Source organism: Puma concolor, chromosome E4 (genome assembly GCF_028749965.1).
Source record: "Puma concolor isolate L17-30 chromosome E4, mPumCon1.1.hap2, whole genome shotgun sequence".
In the NCBI taxonomy this organism is placed as follows: Eukaryota; Metazoa; Chordata; class Mammalia; order Carnivora; family Felidae; genus Puma; species Puma concolor.
Genome location: NC_141683.1, coordinates 64,297,877 through 64,323,369, shown reverse-complemented (window position 1 = coordinate 64,323,369; position 25,493 = coordinate 64,297,877). Strand labels below are relative to the sequence as shown.

At 38.3% G+C, this 25,493-nt stretch overlaps 1 protein-coding gene across 3 annotated transcripts in view; it reads left to right on the top strand.

Annotated features, from left to right (window-relative positions):
* Nucleotides 1-25,493, top strand: part of AKT3 (AKT serine/threonine kinase 3) — a 309,160-nt gene that overhangs the window by 7,539 nt on the left and 276,128 nt on the right. For all 3 annotated transcript variants that reach the window (XM_086694762.1, XM_086694759.1, XM_086694760.1), the window contains exon 2: nucleotides 3,460-3,617. In XM_086694762.1, the coding sequence (XP_086550888.1) occupies nucleotides 3,572-3,617 (46 nt within the window). In that variant the 5' untranslated portion in view covers nucleotides 3,460-3,571. The remainder of the gene's footprint in view (nucleotides 1-3,459; nucleotides 3,618-25,493) is intronic.

Genomic DNA, 25,493 nt, shown 5'->3' with positions numbered 1-25,493 from the left:
ATTTAGCATACATTTAAGCAGTTTAATCGAAATGCATAAGCACTGATAAACATTTTTATCACAAAAGCTAGTTTTTTGAAAGTTTCATTATAAAACAAAATTCATTGATTTGGGTTGACCTGGATATTTCCGTATATTGTTTTGTACTGAAGGGGCAGTGCTAGTGGAAAGAACATGTGCCTGGTTCTCTGGTGTGTTGGTTCCCTCAGAAAGCAGCTGTGTGACCTTGGGCAAGTCGCTTCATCCATCTGTACTCTGTTTCCTCAACTATAAAATGAAGGTCCTTTCCTGCTTTGAACTCCCAACAATGAAATGTCAACTTAAAAAGTGCAATGAATTTTGAAAATACTTTTGTTTTTTAGTGTTCTTTGCAAGGGTGTTGTGATGCAGATTATTTTAATGGAAAGGGATATGTTTTATATATGTTTATTGGATATATATTATTTTTTGGTTATTATTGAATGTTGACCTCTGATCTCTTCTGACCCCTGATCTCTTCCATTTCCAATTCCAAGAATATTGAGATAGGAGGGTTTTTTGTTTTGTTTTGTTTTTAACCCAAATTATATCATTTTGCAGTCAGAAAGCAAGAATGGCTTCAATAGATATGAGGCCCCTTGCTACAAGTATTGCCAAAGAGAAGGTCTGTAGTGCAGCTCTTCTAAAGTCATCGTTTTGCACTAGTGCTCCCAATATTTAATTTTTTTGTAATTATTTATAGAGTATAAAGAACTAACCCTTTTCAGTTATCCAGTTCTGGATTATGTAGCCAATTTTCAGAAAGTTACATAAATCAAATTAAAATGATGTTTGGATTCTTTACTGAAGGCTTTTGTTTTTGTTTTGTTTTTGGCCCGTTTTTTAGTGGCGAAATGAGTCTTGTCTTGAGTGATGTGGCCATTTCTCAAAGTGTGCCCCCGTGGATATCAGTACATGCTGCTAAAGAAAAAAAAAAAAAGAGCCCTGTGTGTTCAATAAATTTAGGATTTGCTGAGATAATTAAGGTTATACATACTTTATATCTTTAATATGTTAATAGTGATGTTTTAATTTTTTTTTAATGTTTGTTTATTTTTGAGAGAGAGACAGAGCGTGAGTGGGGGAAGGACAGAGAGAGGAGACACAGAATCTGAAGCAGGTTCCAGGCTCCGAGCTGTCAGCACAGAGCCTGACGTGGGGCTCGAACTCAGGGACTGTGAGTTCATGACCTGAGCCAAAGTCGGGCACTTAACCGACTGAACCACCCAGGTGCCCCAATAGTGATGTTTTCAGAGAAAGATATGGCTTGTGGAATTTTCCAAACTTACTTGGCCAGAGAATTTTTTTCTCTTTTCATCTTTTTTTCTTAATTTTTTTGGAATTTCGTTTAGTATTGTTTCAAACATATCTTGGCAAAATACACTCAGATTCTAATATCCCTTTGGACTCTCTGTAGTATGAGATCCAATGACTACGGGGACAGTCTTGGCCTTACCTGTAGGTGCTGAGGGTACCTGTTGGGGTGGTTTTCTATTCAGCCACACAAACTTTGTCAGGGTTTGATTCCTGACTCAGTCTTGATTCCTGACTGTGATTCAGGAGTAGGCTTTCCACTTAATTTGCATTGGGAAAGGGGTTGTAATTCAGTCCAGTACCAGTGAGGGAGTCTAACCTTGAACTTACTGCTATGCACTATTTATCAAAACCCAGTCTGAGAAAGTAGTATAGTTATATAGTCCATCTATCCATTTTTCTGGTTACCTAATATTTATGCCTAAATTTATCTAAAATTATGTTTCTGGACCATATAAATGCTCATGTAGCTGGACCACAGTTTTTGGTCCCTTTCTGTGGAAACATAATTTTTAAGCTTATTTATTTATTTTGAGAGGGGGAGAGGCAGAGAGAGAGGGAGGGAGAGAGAGAATCCCAAGCAGGCTCTGCACTATCAGCACAGAGCCTGACTCTGGGCTTGAACTCACCAGCTGTGAGATCATGACGAGTCAAAATCAAGTGTCAGACGCTTAACCGACTGAGCCACCCCCGGTGGAACTATTTTTAACTCAGCTTTATCTTGGCATTTTCCTCTTTTAGGTTGAGGGGGACAATAAGTAAAACTCATTAGTGTATGTATCAGAGTATTTTTGAAGACTTTGTTACCCTGCAAGCTATCTTATAAAGACCCATGGGATAAATTTCAGATTTTTATTCCAGGAAAAATTGTGTTCCCTCTGAAGCAACTTCTTTTTCTCTTTTTAAAAATATTCATGGATACTGTAAATACTGAAACCGATGGTGTTTCCTTATTTGCATCGCTTCCTGAAAGCTTTCTGCTAAATTTGTGGCCCATCTTTTACAGATATGTAGACTTCTACTCTGGCTTCTTTTTGTCTGAAGGCAGTATAGTTTCTGCAGGCTCTGGAGTCGGCCATATTGGCTCCATCCTTGAGGAGCTCTGTTGGATTCAGGCAAGCTGCTGAATTCCGTGAGCCCCAGTTTCCTCTTCTGTGAAATGGAGTTACTGGGGGCGCCTGGGTGGCGCAGTCGGTTAAGCGTCCGACTTCAGCCAGGTCACGATCTCGCGGTCCGTGAGTTCGAGCCCTGCGTCGGGCTCTGGGCTGATGGCTTAGAGCCTGGAGCCTGTTTCCGATTCTGTGTCTCTCTCTCTCTCTCTGCCCCTCCCCCGTTCATGCTCTGTCTCTCTCTGTCCCAAAAATAAATAAATGTTGAAAAAAAAATTAAAAAAAAAAAAAGAAATGGAGTTAATGGTACCTTCCTAGGGCTACTGTGAGGCTTACCTAAGGGTAATAGACGTAAGCACTTGTTCTTGACACATCTCAAATACTCTGTACTTTTTTCCACTTTCATGTTCCACCTCGTCTGCTTTTAAAAATAATTGATTCTATATTATTTGTAATATTTTATTCACAATCTAAAAATTCACTGTAATCTAATTTTGTAATCTAAAATATTTCTTGGAGCAAGACAGACCAACCATACCTAAGTGTTGGTTTCTTAGCATGTTGTATTTTGCATAAAATATAGCAATTAAAAACATTCACAATTGCTTTGCCATAAATATTCCTAAATTTACAGAGATTTTGAAACTAGATGTACACGAGAGTTTACTTTTAGTCCACTTCACTTTCATTTTCTTCCCTTTTTACTTCAGATACACAGCCCCACAAACAGATTTTCTGTGTTATTTGTATAGGTGGGTCAGTGGTTTCTGAAGGCATTTTTTTTTACTACAGCCTCTTAGGTTAAAAGTTTCACTATCGTTTGAAATCTGTCACAAGACCAGGGAAGCACGTTCATGGTAGAACTATTTAATAAATAAGTTCCCCAGTTTGAGGAGTTAGATTTTTATGTGAGGTCAGGCCAGTTGAAGACATTTACAAAGAATTAGTTGTTTGTTATTGCTGTATGAGTTGCAAGAATGGAAAAAAAAGAAATTCTTTCTTCAATACTTCCTTCCAGGCTGAGTCATCACTAGAGAGTGGGAAGGGCAGCAGCAGCAGAGAATCCAAACCCCAAAGCTGATATCACAAAGTACCATTTCTCCAAGTTGGGGGCTCAGAGGGGAGCCATCATGAGCGATGTCACCATCGTGAAAGAAGGTTGGGTTCAGAAGAGGGGTAAGTGTTCACAAAGCTGCACATAATGTGGTTGGTAAGTGTGCGAATGGTTGGTGGTGTCCTGGAAGTTGATATTTTTCCTGACGCTGTTAACAAAGTAAACGGACATACTACGTCCAGGAAGAGAGAAATGATATTTAACATATGTGTTAGGAATTTGCTTGTTATGTAGGGATTCTAAGTAATTCCTGATTTTGATCCTTACTACAGTTCTGAACATTTGGCTCTCTGGGATGTTGTGTGCTTGCATGTTACAGAAAGTTCCTGTTGGATTTTTCTGTGCTGTCCACAGCAACTCTGCAATCCAGAGAGATGTCTGTAGGATGATTTAATAATCTAGAAAAGTGTCTAACTTGTATGCATTTAAAGACATGTAAATTTATATTAAGCGGGTTTGGGTGAAAGCAGGGGAAGGGCTTCTAGGGTTAAAGGGGAAAGAGCTCACCCACAAACTTCTGGCTTCAACAACCCTGTAAGTTAGGTGAGGAAAGTCCTAAAGTAAGAGACCGACTGAAGAAAGGGTTTCTGCGTGTGTGTGTGTGTATGTTTAATTGCATATTTTTATTTTTCATGATCTAGTTTTAGTATTTCTTGTTTGCTGTTCGCTCCTACTTTAGATAAATAATTCAAATGCATTATTATTCTTTTTACATTATTTTTACTTTAAAGGAAGAACTCTTTAATGTAAAGCTTAGTTTATCTCCTAAGAGATCACCTTTTAATGTGGTCAATGTGTTTATTAAGAAATCTAGAGTGTAGACTCGTTGCCAGGCAACTACTGTTTATCCACGTGGCCAAATTGAGTAGTATGAGGACTGTTGCATTCTTAGGACTTTTAAGTTCCTGTATACTGTATCTATTTCCTGATTAAAAGTTACCTTTTAAATAGTGATTTCAATGTTTTTTGCGGGTCTGTAGTTAATACCTATGTTTGGAAAGTCATTGTCAGTAGTTAAATGGGATTATGTATTACTGATTTCTAACAGTTCATCCTTATTGAGTTATAATTTCCATACCAATACAATTCCCCTATTTTAAGTGTACACAGGGATGAATTTTGCTACATGCATGCAGTAGCATAACAAACACTGCAGTCATGACGTTGAACATCTCTGTCACTCCGAAAGCACCCCTATTCCGCTCTGCAGTCCGTCCTCTTTCCTGAGCCCTGGGACCCCTAATCTGCTACAACTGTAATCTTCCTTATAAGTACACTCATCTGGTCCTCTGTGTCTGGTTACTTTCATGTAGCATAATACTTGAACGATTCATCCACATCGCTGTGTACATCACAAGTTTGTTCCTTTTTATTGTTGAGGCATGTTCTGTAGTCTGGACGTACCACAATCTATTTATTTACTGGCTGATGGATATTTGAGCTATTTCTAGTTTGGGGCTATTACACATAAGGCAGCTATGCACATTGGAGATCATGTCTTGGTGTGGTTTGTTTTCCTTTTCCCTTGGGCAGTGACCTGGGAACGAGATTGCTGCTCATACGGTAAGTGTGTGCTTAACTATCAAACGGTTTCAGCCAACTATTGTACGATTGAGTTTAATTTATTGTATGTTATATTATAAATTTAGAAGACATTTTCAGATTTCACTGCTGTCTGAAGGTGCTTTTTCTTTGTTTTTTTAACTTGTCTATTATGTTTATACTGTCTTTCCTACTTTGTTTTTTGGGGACGGCAAATCACGTAAACCTTTTGGAGTAATACTTTATGCACCTTTAATGTCTGCTCCCATTAAGTCTGTTTTGAGGATTAAGTGAGGTGATGGATGTGGATGTGTTTTGAGAGCTTGAACACAAGTGTGAGTTATTGCCATCACCACATGTTGCCAAAGATTTAGGGTTGTTCTTGAGTTTGTTTAGTTAATTGCGTCTTACCTGAAACACCATGATAAAAGGTCGGTTTAAAGTGCGTGGGGTATAGAAGCAAGAAAAAAATGGACCAGGATTTCTTTGCATTTTTTCTGCCTTGGTTAATAGTACACAAAGATATAAAATGATAAGTAAAAGTCTTTTCTGTCATCTGCTCTTACAACTGGTTTCTCTCCTCAGAGATAACCATTGTAGACCTTTTGTATTTTATACTTTTTTTGGTGATTATTATCCCAGTTTTGTATATAATATGCTAAGCTTTATTTTTGAGTAGTCTTACATAATCTCGTGTATCGCCCTTATGAAAAATGAAGAATTTGACTTGTTAATACCTGTTCTCTTCCTTCCCTAAAGGGAGGGAGTGGGCTCATGGTTAAACTTCCAACAGGTGCACTCTTCATTCTAGAAAGTACTTACACTTTGGGAGTACCCTACACAATCTTTCCTCTGAATTTCCCACATTCCCCTCCCAGTTTGTGGCAACTGAACGTTTATTTTATATTTTCAGGGTTTGTAATAGTTATACTTGCTGATTCGGAGAAGCAGTAATCGATATTGTGATAAGTAAACAGTACCTGCTGCCAACCAGAGCGGTATGGTGGGTGTGTGTGATGGGAGCCATAGAGAGCAAATGATCGCCTCATACTCTGCTGGTGTTCAAGATCATGACGCACTTTGGTTTGGCCTCTGGTTTGGGCTGTAATGGTTTTTCCTGGATTTTCTAATTGTCACGTTTCCTCCCATTGGTAAAAGAGTGTATGCTTTGCTGTCTTCCTTGTATCACTTGGTCATCCAGCTTTTTAATCCTGGTATTTGTCAAAATTTTATTGTGAACTGACCTTTTTCTAGGTGTGATACTCAGCTAGTAGCATGTTATTTAATTGCATTCCTGGACAAGTTCAGTGTTTTCTTAGATCTCCTGTCTTTCCCCTATTTGTTTTGGATTTATTTTATGGTTTTCTAGAAGTAGTTTTTTTTTTTTTTTCCTTTTTTCAATTTCCTGAAGAACTTCTTTCAGAAAGAATATGTCAACACAGTGTTTGAAAATGTGTTTTTCACTTTTACACCTGGTGCATACCTTTGCTGGGTATAGAATTCAGTTGTGAACAGTTTTCCTTCAGAGTTTTGAAGGCTGCATTCTGTTACCTTTTGGTAACCAGTTTTACTGGTAAGAAGCTTAACACTAATAGGAGTAATTTCTTTCTAGGTAACCTGTTTGTTGTCCTCTTGAAGTTTGTTGTGTTCATGCCTCTTTATCCTTGGCTTTATAAAATTTAAGGAGGATAAGATGTGGTTCTTTTTATTTCACCTGTAAAGCATTTGGTGGACCCTTAGAATATGCAGGCAAATGTGTTTAATTCTGGGGAGTCTTCTGTATTTCTTTTGTTATTTTTTCCCTTCTGTGTCTTCTGTATTCTTATATGGTTTTTGCCCTTAGAGCATCTATATCAGTGCTCTGTTTTAAAATTTTTCTTTAATTTCTTTGTTTTCTCTCCTTGTTCTGGAAGATTCCTCAACTTTTTCTTTGAGCCCTTTACTAAATTATTTATTTCAGCTATTACTTTATATTTCTGGGAATTCTTTGTAGTTCATAGCCACCCACTCTTATTTTACAGATTTTTAATCAAAGGACACCAACGAGACTGTTTTTAAATTTTTTATCTGCTTTGAATAACTTTTTCAGTTTGTTTATTTTGTTTATTATTTTTTTTTCCCTTGGTGGTGTTAGTATTCCTCAGGTATCTGATGATCCCTGTTGGTTTATTTGTGAATGAAAGACTGAGTTTACTGGTAGTGACCTCTGTCTGTTTTTGTAATTCATGTATTTTCCCTGTACTTACGACTGGCTAGATTCTCTGAATGAGGATTTGTAATGGTACTTTTAACTGGACTCTTACAAGCATTAGTTGAAATGTTAGGGGAAACCAAATGGGGCATTTTTTTCCTCTGAACTATTCTTAATTTATTCCTTTAGAGATTTTCAGTATGATTTTAAGAATAATCTTCTGTTTTAGTCAAGCAAATTTCATTAGTCTGTTGTTGCTGTTTGGACATATTTTGGCTCAAAGAATTTCTTCTTTTTTTTTAAAATTTTTTTTTCAACGTTTATTTATTTTTGGGACAGAGAGAGACAGAGCATGAACGGGGGAGGGGCAGAGAGAGAGGGAGACACAGAATCGGAAACAGGCTCCAGGCTCTGAGCCATCAGCCTAGAGCCTGACGCGGGGCTCGAACCCACGGACCGCGAGATCGTGACCTGGCTGAAGTCGGACGCTTAACCGACTGCGCCACCCAGGCGCCCCTCAAAGAATTTCTTCTTAAAGAGTAGTAGTATTCTCTGCCTCTTTACACTGGGCAGGTAGATTATCATACCTGAACTCTGGTGTACTTGTTTTAAAATAAATATATAATGTCTGCCTTCTTTACCTCACAGTGTGCTGGTAAGCATTGTGAGCTAATGTGTACAGAGTATTTGTAAACTATTAATAAAAGTACCGATATAAAAAATTCACAGTTACCCTTAGTTTGACTATCAGTCCTTTTTCTCAAACTTGCATTTATGAATCAGTTCATGTTAGCTCCTATCTAGATATAATCTCATTTCATTTGTACTTTTGATGTAAATAAGTTGTTCATCATTAAATAGCATCCTGGAGAAGGAAAAAACAGACTTAAAAATAATTAATGATACTGTGTGGGGCAGATACTTTCCTAACTTCGGTTATTGGTGATATATCAACATTGAAACCTTTTTTTCCTGTACTTTTCTGGAGCAATTACAGAATGGTAAATATTAATTGAGATAACACATTGATGTAGTATTGTTGGTGTTAGAAATGACAGTAAAGGAAACGTCATGTAGCACACGTGGAGTAAAGTACCGTCTACATTTTCCTGCTTGATGGTCCTGGGAGAGCACATCAGCTTAGGAGATACCTGCAGACGTGTTAAACACTTCTTAGACTCTCTCCTTCACAAGGGAGAAGTGACGAGAGGCTGGTCACAGACCAGCCTGTCTGTACTGCCAGTCTCTAAACCTGATGTCAAAAGTTTTACTCTAAGTTTGTCCTGTTACAGTAAGGGCTAATAGTTGCTGTGAAGAAAGGTGTTGCATTAATAAAGTGGGAAATCTAACCAGCTTAAAAGGTCTAAATTATTGAATTAAGTAGGTTGCAATAGCATTAACCAGGGCTAATTGTAATTTATAAAATTCCGTTTGCGTAATAGTACTGTTTCCTAAGAAGGTAAGTAGTCTCTTCTAAAGGTGGAGAGCCAGTTCCTTGATAACATGTTAAAATCTATAATGTATTGGTGGTCAATGCACAGTCTTACAATTCTGAAATTGGTACAAATTTAAGAGGTGGTTTTATCATTAAAAACATTTGACTGATGGGGGTGCCTGGGTGGCTCAGTCGGTTAGGTGTCTGACTTCGGCTCAGGTCATGATCTCACGGTCCGTGGGTTCGAGCCCCGCGTCGGGCTCTGTGTTGACAGCTCAGAGCCTGGAGCCTGTTTCAGATTCTGTGTCTCCCTCTTTCTCTGACCCTCCCCTGTTCATGTTGTCTCTCTGTCTCAAAAATAAATAAATGTTAAAAAAAATTAAAAAACAAAACATTTGACTGATGAAAATGCTGCATGCATATGATAGTTTCTTAGGCTTTTTGTTGCTTTGATATCTAACGGATTGAACTTTCAGGTTGTGTTCTGTGTACATAACCAGTTTGTGCTTTCAAAGCACTCCTTGCCTTAGTTTGCCTGCTACTTAGAGTTTCCAGTTCAAGGACCTTCATGAACTGTGTCCTTGGAATAACACTTGTTTTGTATTCTGTGAACTGATTTGTTTAGGTGAACCGGAATGTTAGTATTTGGTAATTCCAAGCTACACTTGATAAGTCTATGAATTTTCTGTCAAAATAGCTTAATGCCACTATGCAGAATGTTTTAGTAACGCGAAGATTGTAAGCTGGGCTATGTGTTAACATGAGATTATTGTGAGCTAGTCAATTATAAGCTGTTCTAGAAAACAGAATCACAGTTTTTGGGGTTCTCATCCAAGTCCAAGGGCTTTTTCCTTAACTTTGTATGTACTTGTACAAGTACCTTTTGCTTCTGTTTTATTCACAAAGTGAGTTTTAAATAAATGATCAAGTGCTTATAGAAATAGAAAACAACCGTATGATTTTGTTTACTACGCAGAAGCAAGCATTTTCCATAGAATGTGGAGAGCTGTGGTAGCCACTGTATAAGTCACATGATAGTTTAGAGAAGCTCACTTGACTATTAACGTTACAAGTGGGGAATAAACATGACAAAATTAAATTTATTTTCTTAAAAAAAATTTTTTTAATGTTTATTTATTATTGAGAGAGAGAGAGAGAGAGAGAGAGAGAGAGAGAGAGAGAGACAGACCGTGAGTGGGAGGTGGGGGGGAGGGGAGGAGTGGGCAGAGAGAGAGGGAGACACAGAATCTGAAGCAGGCTCCAGGCTCTGAGCAATCAGTACAGAGCCTGATGCGGGCTGGAACCCATGAACCTTGAGATCATGACCTGAGCCAAAGTCAGATGTTTAACCGACTGAGCCACCCAGTCGTCCCAAGTTTATTTTCTAATGACATTGGGACTCTGAGATTTAATGTATTTACAATAACGTGAATTTTATTTTATTTTCTTATTTGTCTTATTTTCTTCGTTTTATTTTATTATTTGAATACATTGGTTTTGAAAATGTTAATCAAGTAAACCCTGGAGAGAACCATCAAATGATAAGCTTTCATATGCATTCTAGAGCTGGAGAATTGTAGAGCTGCTGTTATGTACGCCCACACTCACACTACTCCCTATCTTATGCGAGATAGGGATACTTATCCTTCCCCATCAGCAGTTGTTTTGTGTATTGACTTGTAAATTCACTTGTTCAAGTTAGTTACCTCTACAGTTTTCTGCGTGGTCAAGTCATCTGCAAAGAGTCACAGTTCTGCTTCTTCCTTTGCAATCTTTATGTCCTCAGTTAATTTTTCTGATCATTTCACTGGTTAGGAATTCCAGCACAATTTTGAGTAAAAGTGGTGAGAGTGGACTTTTGGTCTTATTTCTCATGTTATTTTACCACCACCATCATCATATTATGTGATAATCACTATTGTAGTTGTTGTGGGCTTTCTATTGCTGCCTTTAATCAGATTGAGAAAGTTCCTTTCTTGTCCTGTTTTGCTGAGAGTTTTTATCATGAGTGGGTGTTCACTTTTTTCAAAAAGTTTTCCCACATCTATTGAAATGACTATTTGACTTTTCCCTGTATTGTGTTAATATGGTGTATTACTTTAATGGCTGGAATATGTCCCATTTGGTCCTGATGTATTATATTTGATTTACCAGTTTTGATGTACCTTGTCAAGGATTGTGGGGTGTTTTTGCATTTATATTGGTCTATAATTTTCATTTCATGTTTTAGTTTGATGGCTATGCTGGACTCATAAAATAGGTTGGGAAGTATTCCCTTCTCAATTTTTGAAGGAATTTGCATAAGATAGGGTTTATTCCTAACTTAACATGTTTGGTAAAATGCATCAGTGAAGCCATTTGGGTTGGGGCTTTTTTGGTGAGGTTTCTGATAATAAATACAATTTCATTAATAGGCATAGGACTATTCAGATTTTTTGTTTCATTTTGTGTCACTTTGGGAAAATTGTGATTTCTTAGGAATTTTTCCATTTAATCTAAGTTGTTGATATATTTGGAATAAAGTTGTTCTTAATATTCCCTTATTCTTTAAGTGTCTGTGGGATTTGTAATTATAATCCCCTATTAAATTCTGATGTTGGTAAATTGTGTTTTCCCTCTCATTTTTTTTTCCTTTGATCAGTTTTACTAGGAGTTTATACATTTTATTGATCTTTTCAAGGAGCCAACTTTTTGCTTTGTTTTCTTTGACCTTTTCTATTTTACTGCTTTTGCTCATTATTATTTTAATTTACTTGTCTTTTTTTCTGGCTTCTTAAGGTAAAATAGTATGTCATTGGTTTTAAATCTTTCTTTTTTTAAAAAATATAAGCACTTAAATCTATGGATTTATCTTTTTTTAATTTTTTTTTTAACGTTTATTTATTTTTGAGACAGAGAGAGACAGAGCATGAATGGGGGAGGGACAGAGAGAGAGGGAGACACAGAATCGGAAGCAGGCTCCAGGCTCTGAGCCATCAGCCCAGAGCCCGACGTGGGGCTCAAACTCACGGACTGCGAGATCGTGACCTGAGCTGAAGTGGGATGCTTAACTGACTGAGCCACCCAGGCGCCCCTGGATTTATCTTACATCACAGCTTAGTTTTGTCCTACAAGTTTTGATGAAATGTGTTTTCATTGTTATTTAATGTAAAATGTTTTCTAACTTCCCTTAGGATTTGTTCTTTGAACCATGGGTTATTTAGAAGAAGGCTGCTTAATTTACAAATATATAGGGGTTTTTAGATATGTTAGTGTTTTGATTTCAGTTTAATGTTTGATTGTATTTACAGAAGATATTCTATAAAAGTTTCAGTCATCTGGAATTTTTTGTTATTTAAAAAAATTTTTTTATGGTCCACCATATGGTCTATCTTGATTTTTCTGCTGTTGTGGGTGTAGTTTTTTTTTTTTTTTTTTTTTTAATAAATGTCTGGTCAGGATGGGTGATGGTGAGTCATATCTTCTGTAACTTTACTGATTTTTTTCTTTAGTTCTATCAATTACTGAGAGAGAAGTAAAATCTCCCAACTATGTGAATTTCTGTTTCTTTATTCTATTTTGCTTTATATATTTTGAAGCTCTGTTGTTAGATGCATCCAGATTTGTATCATCTTCTGGATATATTGCATCTTTTATCCTTATGAAATGTCCATCTTTTTCTGTCTTGAAATTCAGTGTGTCTGATATTAATATAACCACTACAGACTTTCCTGATTAAAGTTTACATCTTCTATCTTTTTAAAATGTTATTTTACATTTAGCTTATCTGTGTGTTATATTTAAACTGTCTCTCTTGTAGATAGCATAGTTTTAGGTCTGGTTCTGTTTTTTTTTTTTTTTTTTTTCCTCCTCTTTATCTCATTTGACAGTCTTTACCTTTTAATTGGGGGTGTTTAGACCATACATATTTGTTAATGTAATTATTGATATGATTGAATTTAGGTCTACTGTTTTTTTATTTATTCTCTATTTGTCCTATTTAAAAATTTTTTTCTCTGTTCATATATAGGTATATTTTTGCCTTCTGTTGGGTTGATTGAATTTTTTTTAGTATTTCATCTAAATCCCTCTGTCAGTGTGCATTCTCAGTGGAGGGGAGGATATCTCCCCCAAGGGGGTAATCATTGGTTCTGGGGGAGGGTGCAAAAAACTCAGATATTTATAGTCATTTGTGCCTTTCAAGTGGGACACATTATATAAACATATACAGCATATCTGTGGTATTAAAATTTCATGTGGGAGGCTAGAGCGGTTAGGGGAAAAAAAAGACTAAAAAGACTTGTTAGGTGGGCCATAATGGAAAAAACTGAACTTCTCTGTAATCTTACATTACTTAATGGTTATTGTAGGGCAGTGGTTTTCAGCCAGGGTTATTTTACTCCCCTGGGGACATTTGACAATGTCTGGAGACATTTTTGGTTGTCATGACTTGGGGTGGGTGTGCTATTGGCATCTAGTAGGTAGAGGCCAGGGATGTTGCTAAGTGTTCTGTAATGTATAGGACAGTTTTCCCCAAACAGAAAATCTTCTATTCCAAAATGTCACTAGTGCTGAGGTTGAGAAACCCTGCTGTTGGGATTATAATATGCATTCCTAATTTATCACATTATATACTGGGTTAATATTTTACTGCGTTATGTAAAATAGAACACCCTTGAAATACTGTAGTTACATTTACCTCTCCTCTGAGTGCCTTGTGCTGCTGTATCTCATATATAGCAGATATAAATATGTTGTAAACCATGTGATACAATGTTTGAATTTTTGTTTTATGTCCTTTTTATATCTTTTAAAGAAGAGCAGGATAAATATAGTCTTTTATATGTACTTAATTTGCAGTGTTTCTTTCTTTCTATAGATTTGAGTTTCTGTCTGATATTATTTTCCTTTAGCTTGAAGAGCTTTCTTCAGCATTTCTTTTAGTGACCAGTACACTCATATTTTTGTTTATTTTAAAATATTTTCGGGGCACCTGGGTGGCTCAGTCGGTTGAGCTTCCGACTTTGGCTCAGGTCATGATCTCACAGTCTGTGAGTTTGAGCCCCACGTCGGGCTCTGTGCTGGCAGCTCAGAGCCTGGAGCCTGTTTCAGACTCTGTCTCCCTCTCTCTCTGACCCTCCCCCATTCATGCTCTGTATCTCTCTGTCTCAAAAATAAATAAACATTAAAAAAATTTTTTTTAATATTTTCATTTCTGTTTTATTTTTGAAGGATTTTTTTTATTGTATATAGAATTATGATTTGTGAGTTTGTTTCTTTCCTCACTTTAAAGATGTCCTTTCATTTTCTTCTACTTTCCCTTGTTTCTGATAAGTCAGCTCTTACGTTGTGTTGTTACCTGTATACAACATACCATTTTCTGTGACTACCTGCGAGATTTTTCTAGCCTTGATTTCAGCACTTTGATGATGTGCCTAGGTGTTTTCTTTGTATGTATCCTATTTTGGATTTACTGGATTTTTGTTGTTTTTCATCTTAAATATATGTTTTTACCAAACTTGGGAAGTTGCATTGGCCATTATTTCTAAAGAACATTTTCTATGCTGTTCTCTAGAATAGTTGTTTTTTATATTTTATACAGAGTTTATAATTTTATGTATGGCAAAATTAGTCTAAGTCACCCTGCAACTACTGGAAGTGGAACTCTGATAGGTATATATGTTTTAATGTGTGGAGATAAAAATTTGTTAAAGTTTTACCATTCACTTAGTTTTGTTATTGCTCATAACAAATTATGTGGAGTAGAAATTTCATCTACATTGATATTTGAGGAAACTGATGATTTCTGTTTTTGAATTAAAAAATTTTTTTTAAGTTTTATTTATTTTGAGAGAGAGAGCACGAGCAGGGGAGGGGCAGAGAGAGAGGGAGAGAGAGCATCTCAAGCAGGCTCCACACTGTCAGCACAGAGCCTGATATAGGGCTTGAACTCATGAACTGTGAGATCATGATCTGAGCTGAAATCAAGACTTGGACTCTTAACTGATTGAGCCACCTAGGCACCTCAGAAACTGATGGTTTCAACCAGCTGAGTTCCAGACACCTGGAAACATAGCTGAACCTTTTTTTCCCAACTGAATTTATAGAATTTTAAAACAGAAGAGACTTTAGAAGTCACCTAGTCTTATATCCATTTATCTTTACAGAAAACAAGTCATTTTTTGAGTTAGGGGCTTAGCCTGGACCAGTAGCTGAAATTTCTTTATTGCCAATTTTATGATGCGTCATCTTTTGTTTCTTTCTTGACACTCAGACGTGTTTTGGAGTTCTTTTTTAAAAAGTCTGTTATTAGTATGTGCTGAGAGAGGGGCTCAGAACAGTTGCACAGGAGGAGAGTTTAAAACCCTGTGAGAATGGAAAAAGGGGAGTATCTTACATCTGGGGGAACCCTTATGCCATTTGAGTGGTATCACTTACCTCTCTGTGTCCCAGTGGGGACTACAGGGAAGCTGTATCTCTAGAACTTACTGTGTTACCTCCTTGGAGAAACTATTTTTATATTCTTTGACATGGATAAACTTTCTTTAATTATCTGTTCCCATTCTGTAATCAGTTGTGTTATCTTACTGGAATGATTAACCGTGCACATACCAGTGTGCTTTCTTTTATGTATGTTGATGCTTAACGCCAGTTTTTGTACTTTTTTTCCCCTGCATCCTTGTCAATAAAAATGTTCTAAGTATTTCAAATATAAATTCTAATATAATCTCAGTTTTTTCCCAGATCACAGTCTTACAAAGTTGGAATGATTTCTCTTGTCTGTGTATTACATCACTTTGCTCCCTTGTGGCTTTATATTGACTAGTTATCACATAGACCCTTTATTTCTCTTTGTCTGTTGTCAACTCCCCTGAGGGCAGGAACTGTGTCTAATACAACTACATTTTGCATATCGGTTCTGCGAGTACTTTGAATGTGGGAGGCTCTTAGTCTTTGAGTGAATGAGGAAGAAAACAGTTTTTAGAAGTTCCAGTAGCTGGGGCACCTGGGTGGCTCAGTTGGTTAAGTGTTCAACTCTTGGTTTTGGATCAGGTCATGATCTCATGGTTTGTGAGTTCGGGCCCCATGTTGGACTCTGCACTGACAGTGCGGAGCCCACTTGGGATTCTCTCTCTCTCTCTCTCTCTCTCTCTCTCTCTCTCTCTCTCTCTCTGCTCCTCCTCTGTGTGCTCTCTCTCTCTTAAAATAAATAAATACATTTAAATAAGAAAAGGTCCAGTAACAGTGCATCACAGATTGCAGGGCAAGGAACTAGAATTGGGACAGCTGGGGCAAGTCAGGAAACACAAAATAGATCACAATTATGAAAGCAGCCTGTAATCTAGGATAGGGTTTTGGTAAGGGCGGGGCTGGCATTCTAGATCAGGTTGTATATCTGTCAAGTTGTTTGTAGGAAAATGGAGCTAATAGCTAATGCTAGAACTGACTGAATGACTGTTCTATGCACAGGACTCTGATAGTCCCAGAATGGTTTAGCATATAAGACGCCTAAATCAGGTAAGTGAGAACAGAGTAGTGGTCATAGTTCTGGAACACTTACCCATATTTTACTCTTAGAACCACAAAGTACTTCTGAGTTCATGATTCTTCCGGCCTGGAAGAATCTTTGGTACTGTGTTGCTGATGGATCGTTGATCTCCGATATTGTGGGTAACTAAAATCTCACTGTATAGGACGTAACTGTTTGATTATTTAACAGCTGTGAGTAGTAGGGGTCTTTGTTTTGCCCTCCTGAGCAATCTAGAACAAGTTCTGTTTTCCGTGAGACAGGCCTTCCAATATTTCAGGATTGCTGTGACACCTTCCCTAAAATGTTTTTAAGCAAACTGTTCTTTTCTTTTAACTTGTTCATTGTATGACATGTTTCTAGCCCTCACACATAATTTTGGTGTCCTGCTGTGGAAATATCTCAGTTTGTCAGTGTCTTTCTTAAAATGTGGTCGCCAGAGTGAACCTAATACTGCAGGTGTGGTCAGTGCAGCGAAGAGCACAGCAGGACTGTTCCCCACAGCACGGCACAGGAGGGCTGTGATTGCCCTCCAAGGCCACAGCTGGTTTTTTCAGTTTTAATTTTTTTTAAGTTTTTATTTACTTACTAGAGAGAGAGAGAGAAAGTTTGCAAGTGTATCACAGGAGAGAGAGAGAGAGAGAGAGAGAGAGAGAGAATATGAGAATCTCAAGCAGGCTCTGCACTCTCAGTGCAGAGCCCGACTCTGGGCTTGAATTCAGCAAACCCTGAGATCATGACCTCAGCGGAAACCAAGAGTCGGACACTTAACTGACTGAGCCACCCAGGCACCTCTTTAGTTTTAACTTTTAAAGGAACTTTTATTATGTTTTGTTTATGCAGACCATTTACATATGCCAATTTGTTGTCCACATGTTACCAATTTTCATTCCTGTCACTAGTATGTAAAAGTTTCTGCTTTCTCTTGCCATAATTATCACTTGTATTATCTTTTTAATTTTAGCCATCATATTGCTGTTTTATTTTGCATTTATTTGTTACGCTGAGGCTTAACTTTGTTGTTAATGCTTTTAGCCATTTTTTCTTCAAATGAATTACTTGTTTCTTATCCTTAATCAATTTTACGGTATGAGGCTTATGTCTTTATTAAAATTTTTTTTTTTAACATTTATTTATTTTTGAGAGAGAGAGTGAGACAGAGCATGAGAGGGGGAGGGCCAGAGAGAGGGAGACACAGAATCCAAAGCAGGCTCCGGGCTCTGAACTGTCAGCACAGAGCCTGATGTGGGGCCAGACCATGGACTGTGAGGATATGACCTGAACCGAAGTCGGACGCCCAACTGACTGAGCCACCCAGGTGCCCCTATGAGGCTTATGTCTTTAGTCAATTTTATAAATTTGATATGTTATTATTATTTGTAAGAGCTTTTTACGTATTCAGAATACCATTATTTTATTTATCAATTTGTTGTTACAAATATTTTCCTGGTTTGAGTATATCTTTTAACTCTCTGGTTTTGTCACGTATAAGTTTTTAATTGTTATATAGTTTAGTATATCAGACTTTTCCCTTCCGAGGAGGCCATTGAGGTCGCACTTAGATACTCTTGCCCTGTTTTCTTCGAGCATTGTTATGATTAAAACAATTTGTATTATCTACATAATACGTTAGTTCCTCTTGTAAAAGGTCCAAGCAGTATGTAATAGAGGATGATATGGTTCCTCCACTCCCAATTTCCTTCTTAGAAATAACCACCGTCAAGTGTGATGTCCTGCTATAAAGCCAACATTTTTCTGAAAACAGGTAAGAATGAGAAAGATACATGTCAAACTATGGGTAGTATTTGCCTCTTGTCAGGAGATTGGAATTCAAGAGATTAGGTGGGGGACAGGAAGAGGGATAATTAAAGAAATGAGACTTTCACACTTTATTCTGTATAAACATTTGGATCTTTTATCTCACTTTGCGTAAATGACATCATAATCACTTAACAGTATGTCTTAGAGATTTGTCTATGCCCTTGCAACATGGTCACTCAGAAAATTTGAAAAAATGACCAATTTGATGTAACTTGCTTTTGGTGAATCAGTTCTTCTCATCCATCTGCTTTTCTCATTTTTAAGTACGCAGGTACTGTCAGTTTAGCCCAATGGTCAAGAGGATGGAATTTAACTTCAGATCTTGGCTTTGCCATTTACTAGTGACTATGGGCAGAAATCTTAATATGCCTTAAATTTCTCATGTGTAAAATGGTGCTGATAATAAGTGGTTTAAGACTCCGAGATCAGGGGCGCCTGGGTGGCGCAGTCGGTTAAGCGTCCGACTTCAGCCAGGTCACGATCTCGCGGTCCGTGAGTTCGAGCCCCGCGTCAGGCTCTGGGCTGATGGCTCAGAGCCTGGAGCCTGTTTCCGATTCTGTATCTCCCTCTCACTCTGCCCCTCCCCCGTTCATGCTCTGTCTCTCTCTGTCCCAAAAATAAATAAACGTTGAAAAAAAAAAAAAAAAGACTCCGAGATCATAATGTTTGATTAGCTCTTATCCCAGTGCATGGGACATACTAAATAATTAATAGACAGTAGCGGTTATTTAATAATCTGTTATAGGTCCTAATGCTGAATTTCACATCACATTTAGTAATTGTTAGTGTTTAGGCTCATCTATTGTTTTCCTCTGTAAAAACAATAAAGATACTTGCCCTTTTCAGGTTTTTTTTTTTTTTTTTTTTTTTTTTATCCCTTCTGGTGCTCTGCATTTCTTAGAGATAATTGATGCTAACTGGAACTCAAGAGTGGTAAGTCACTTAGTGTCTTCTCAGCACCTCTGGGCATCAATGTTTGCATTATGATGGTTCTCTTTTGAGAAGACAAGTGTAAAAGAGGAGTTAATCAGTATTCCTTTCCTGTTGCCCGGCCTGAGTGCTATACTCTCTTCCTCTGGCTTCATCTTTTGTAATTTTGAAATTCGTGTTGGCCTGTAACTATGTTTTCCAATTCATTGAGGATTACGAGTTCTGTTTTCTGTATTTGTTCTTCGTTATGCTTGTCTTTCCCAACACTTTTTCTGATGTTGAGTGAAGTAGGGCTTAAAGCAACAAGTACATACATTTTTTTCTTCCTCACTCAGGGTTGGGTAAGGTCAAATGATAATGATATTTTAATCTTGTGCTTGAATTTTATGACTAAAACTGCTTGCCATATAAGAACACTAACTTTGTTATCTTAATGGTTGGACACAAAGACATTTCTATCCAAAATTCATCGATCAAGAAATAGAACTTAAGTGTATTTTTTAGCTTTATAATATCAAGCAATACAAAAACTGAAGATGAAAATAACAGTAATAAGAATTGGGAAGAAGGTTGAAGGGGAACTCAGTTTTTCACCTTCATAGTGGGAAGTCAGTTGATGTGGTTACAGGTGATAAATCAAGAGACAGAGGCATAATACTGAAATATTAAAAGTGGCTATTGTTGTGAAGTGGAATAGAGAGTGAGGCTGTGTGTGCACGCACGTGTGTGCATGTGTGTGCCTGTGCAGGGGAATGGTGGAAGGGATTCTTTCTTATGCTATTGAACTATTGTTGCTTGGTGTATGTGTCCATTAAAAATAATAAATTATACCTTGCATGATCCCAATTGATGAAAATAAAATACAGTTTTGTATATCAATGTATGTTTAAAAAATTGATTGGAAGGAACTATACCAAATATTATCTCTCGGTAGTGAGTTTTTTTTTCCTTCATTATATTTTTCTGTATTCTGTGAGATTTCTAAAGTGAATATCTTACTTTGATAGTTTAGAAGAACATTATTGAAGGAAAACTATCTAGGACCTCCTGGATTTAATTTGTCACTTGGCATCAGTATGCTGTTTTTTATTTAGACAAGTACTGTCACTTTTTTTTTTAATTAAAGGAATTGTACACCATATTCTCTAAATGTTTGTAAATGTATTAGTAAGGCAGGCATTCTGCTAAAAATAACAGAAAACCCAGCCAACAGTAACAAAACAAAGACTGGTTTATTTTTTTCACTTAAGAAGGGTAAAGGTGAGCAGTTCCTAGTTGTTTAGCAAATAAAGATGAAATCATCAGAGATTCAAGCTCTCTCTGCTGCTTCACCTTTGGCTTGTTGGCTTTTCGTGCTACAGTTGTTGCTGTAAGGTTTCAAGATGGCTGTGCTAACAAGCATTACATTTCTTTTCAGGGAAGACGGATGCGAGTGTCAGCCACACTGTCCCTTTTATTAGGAAACTAGCAGCTTTCTCAGAGCTCACTATCAGACTTCCTTTTATGTTGTGGTGCCCAGAACTGGGTTATGTGTCCCCATAGCTGTGAGAAAGCTAGTATCTGTCTTTCAGTCTGTGTAGGGGGAGGTGACAAGGGTGAGGGGGACTGGGAGTTGACTCTGCGTTAGCCAACAGTGTCTTCCACCACGAGTTGTGATTATACAGTTACAGTGCGTGTACTTGAGTTCCCAGACAGATTTCTAGGAGAGACAGCAGCCTTCCTAGAGGTTAGACTGAGGATTTGGCGTATGAGCATTCTCTAAAATGCACCCCTGTGGAGGTTATTCTAAAACGGGGCCATTTTGTCTGATTTTGAGAGTACTAGTCTTGTGCTCCTTTTCGTCTTTTGAGATGATTGTGAGTTAGGGAGTAGGTCGGTAAAATGCTCCCCAGTTTGACTTTATTTTTCTTATAAATTCCAAATTTCAGTTTCTATCCAGGATTCTAAGGATTGTGAGTTTTTAGTGTATCAGGTACATTATGTAAGGTTTTCATTTTTGTTTTTAAGTCTTTGAGTATGCAATGAAACTGGTAGTCACAGGTTTTATAGCTGATGATTTCAGCTCTACCAACCCAAATAGTACTGCGTCAGCCCCAAATACCCAGATTACACTGGTCAAGATATTAGGTCTTACATTTACTTGGGTTTTTCCCATGGCATGTATTGTAATGGGTATTACCCCTTATTTTCTTATTCCTTTGTCATGGACTTATTAAAAATTTTTTTCAAAATACAGATGTGTACGGTTGCCATTGTGATGTTTATGGGTTTCAGCATTAAAATGGTGCTGAGTACTCTTAAATGTAGAGAACAAACTGAAGGTTGCTGGAGGGATTGTGGGTAGGGGATGGGCTAAATGGGCAAGGGGCATTAAGGAGGACACTTGTTGGGATGAGCACTGGGTGTTATATGTAGGGATGTAATGACTTCAGGAATCTACTATAATTGTACTATATGCTAACTAACTTGGATGTAAATGAAAACAATGAAATAAAAAAATAAAAAATGGTGCTGAGTAAAATGTGTTACTATCAAATTAGACTTATTTATAAAAGTTTAGGATTTAATAGTAGTGTTTATCAATGAATTGGTAAACTTTAACCTTAGGTTTGTCTTACCAGTAAACCAGGGATATTTATTTAGTCCTAACCCATTTTTTTCTTAGTCCAAAAAGATATTACTCACTTTTGCTCTTGCGGAGTGAAAAATTGTCCTTGAGACGGAAATGATCATACTCATTTCTAGTACTTGGATAAACCGATATCTTTATTTGATTAGAGAGACCTGTGTGCTGGAGACTGGGGAGAGGATATAAAGATGAAGAAGCAGGTCACCTGTCCTCATGGAGTCCAGAGTGTCAGTGGGGGTAAGAGGAGGATTTCCTCATCTGTGAAGTGGGGATAATGCCAGTTCTTACCTACCTCTTGATGGTCGTTGTGAGGCTTGAGTGAGGGAAATCATGTGAAAGGTGTAGAATTACACTGGTAAGTGCTCCAGAAGTGTTAGCTCCGATTACTGTTATTATCACAAAACAGAGATTTGCACAGAGTGCTTTGGGAGCGCAGACTAGGTAGGGATTGAGTTTCTGGAAAGGTTGGGGAAGGGTCAGATTTTTACCTGCCCTCAATGCCTTGTTCATCTTTGCCACTCTAATGCCTACTGCCTGGTAAGCCCTCAAAAACTGCTGATGAATGAATTGATCAGAGAATGAGAATACACTTACATGGGTGGAATTTTCTTAAAGCATCTTAAAGTAGATACAAAATTGTAAAATACGAAAATGTGATACTAAAATTTCCATGCCTGACTTAATCCTGGGATAGAATTTGGAATATTTTTTCGAGTAAGTAAATAATAGAAAGTAATTTCAGACATAGAAAAGCTATTACTTTCAACCAGGCTTTTGAAACAAGCTGGGTTTTCAGACAGTCTAAGAGTATTTTCTAGCAAGGACTTAGGCTACAGGTGTCTTTTGCTGCGGGGTCCAGCTTTGTCCATATATTTTGGCAGTATCGTGTTGTTTTAGATCTGTTTTGTGACATCAGTTATCTGCTGTTGTGGAACAGACCACCCAGCACTTAGTGGCTTAAACCAACAATGGTTTATTATTTTTCATGATTTTATGGTTTGATTTGGAAGTTCTTCTAGTGATCTCACTCAGAATCACTCCTGTTGCTGCATTTGAAGGCTAAACTGGGAGATCCAAGAAAGCCTTTCCCCCAAATTTGGGTCCTTGGTTCAGTGTTGGCTGGGGGTGCCTTAGTTCTCCCCCACATCACCCTTTTCCCACAGAGTGCCCTGCACTCTTGAGAGTGTGTGGCTGCGTTTTGAGGGTGGGAGACACCGGCCTCCCAAAGGCTAATTCCAGAGCTGGCACAGCATTTGCTTTATTCACATTTTATTGGTCTCAAACAAGTCACAAGATCAGCTTAGAATCAAGGGGAGAAATAGAGTCCATTTCTTGATGGAAAGAAATAGAGTCCTTTTCTTAATGGAAAGAATGACAAAGAATTTGTGGTCCTCTGTAATCTGCAGTAGAAACATAGTGCCTTACTAACTTTGGATATTTATCCTCTGTATTTATCATTTCTTCCATTCTGTTTTATCTGTTTTCTTCTTTCGTTCCCAGGGGTTTTTTTTTCCTAAAGATTTTATTTTTAAGCACTCTCCACACCCAAAGTGGGGCTCGAACCCACAACCCTGAGATCAGGATCCACACACTCTGCCAGCTGAGCCAGCCAAGCGCACTCCCTCCCTCCAGTGAATTTTTATAGTTTGTCTTCAAACTGTTTGATTCAAGTTTCCATTCATTAACACAAAATTACTTTTCCACCCAGTGTGGATGTTAGTTCTGCCCTTGTATTTTCCTATATTTTAGTTATCTCCCTTTTCTTTGTATCTTTGAACTTTAATTTTATGCAGTCTATTACAATTTTTTAGTCATGACATAAGTCATCGGTGTGGTGGTAGGACCAGAGGTAGTGTCAGAAGCAGTGGGGTAGTGTCTTCTGTGCTGTGTTACTGACATTAGGAGCCTGAGTCTTTGGTTTAGTGGTCCGGTGGAAGATGACCAGATAGCCCCTTTGCATCCAGACGTCTTCAGCTTTTGCTAAATCACTACTGAGTTTTTACATAAGTGGTTATAAAAATGATTTCAGCAGGTTACCCATAAAACTGTAGTGAAATTATGAATTGCTCAAGTTCTGTAATTTAAAACACGAAAGATAAGCTGTTGATAGGCCACTTTAGAAAGCAGTTCTTCAACCTGGTGCTTCACTTGGAAAAGCATTATCCAGAGCCATGTAAGGGTGGAGTGGCCACTGAGCTCCTTTTCACACCAAGAATATAGAATCGTAGTCTAAAGTATATTATGAAGTTGTCAACCATGTGAGTAAACTGTCTTGGAATAAAACCCAGTTCAATTAGAGCCTTTTGATGCCCTCTCCATGCTAACTATATTGCCTGTAGCCTCATGAGAGGTCCTATTTCAGAACCACCAGGCTAAGCCACTCTTGCTCTGTTGAATTTGTGCAGTAAAGTGCTGATTTGGGGGTAGTTTGTTGCGTAGCAGTTGATAATACAGATTTTGTAAGGGATGGTTTTGTTTTGCCAAAGATTTGGAGGCAATTAGTGAAAGCCTGAAGAGCCTTAGAATAGACTGTCAGTGAAGCTTGAGGGGCTTTGGGTGGGCCGTGGGTGAGAGTGCAAGGAACAGTGGAAAAAAATGTTAGTGGAAATGTGAGGAAGGAAATCCTTGTTCTGTAGTGGCAGAGAGTTTAGCAGTCCAGTTGCTAACATGTAAAAGGAGAGACAAAAACTAAAGGAAGTACTATTAAACAAAAAGGAGCAAGGAACTGTTGAGCTTGGAAACACCTGGCCTCTTTTCCATGACCAGGACCACTAAAATTAAGAAATAGATTCTGGGGAAGATCAAATATGGGACATTTGCAGGAGAACGTGATCCACAAGTGAAGCTGAAGATGTGACTTTAAAATCCTTTAGGACCTCAGCAAGATCCAAGGTGTTCCCTCAGAGAATTCTAGTCCAACAGTAGGGGTCCTGAGCACATTTGGAGAGCTGGCCCTCAGCTGTCCCCGCAGAGGGGCTTGGAGAGATTTGTGGCTGTGGCCTTTGTCTCAGAATGGAGTGAACTGTCCAAAGATGCATGGGAGACCCACAGACTTTTTTCTCTTCTTCTGTCTCCCTCTCCCTCTCTCTTTTCTCTAAAGACCATCGAATTGGCAGAACCACTGTTGACTCGGCCTGAAGGGGCCACAGGCAGTACAGATGGAGGGCAGCCTTTTGATCACTGAACCTCTGGAGATAGGAAGTGCACTGAGAGCACGACATCGTGTCACACGTGGGCCCTCCTCTCTGCAAAGGAAAGGATGACTCAAAAAGCAGAACCAAGACCGTGGAGGGCAGACTCTCATCAGGAGCCGCCTGGGCCCCCCTTGATTTCAGAATTGCTATGAGCCAGTAACAGCCAGCCACCTCCTTCCTTACCCCTTTCTGAGCAGCGCTGCTGTGGTAGTTTCTCTTTGCCTCTTGCCCCATTGGTCCTGAGTTCCTGACTCACAGGAACCGTGGATAATAAAGACTGATTGTGAAAGTCCCAAGTCTTGTGGCATCCTGCCATTCAGTGGTACAAGGCGAATGTGGTGACAGGTTGAAGTCGCAAGGCTGAGAAGGCAGCTGCCCAGAGATGGCAGGCGGTGGGACGGGGGTTGGGCACCAGCTCAAGAGAAGGAGGGTCCGGTCCTTCACGCAGGGGAAGGGGCTGGTCGACTCACGGGGCGGCAGGCTGGCACTGGACGAACGTGCAGACTCAGGAATGTTCACAAATGCGTGTTTTCTTTAAAAAATTTTTTTAATGTTAATTTATTTTTGACAGAGAGAGAGCATGAGTGGGGGAGGGGCAGAGAGAGAGGGAGACACAGAATCTGAAGCAGGCTCCAGGCTCTGAGCTGTCAGCACAGAGCCTGACCCAGGGCTTGAACTCACAGACCGCG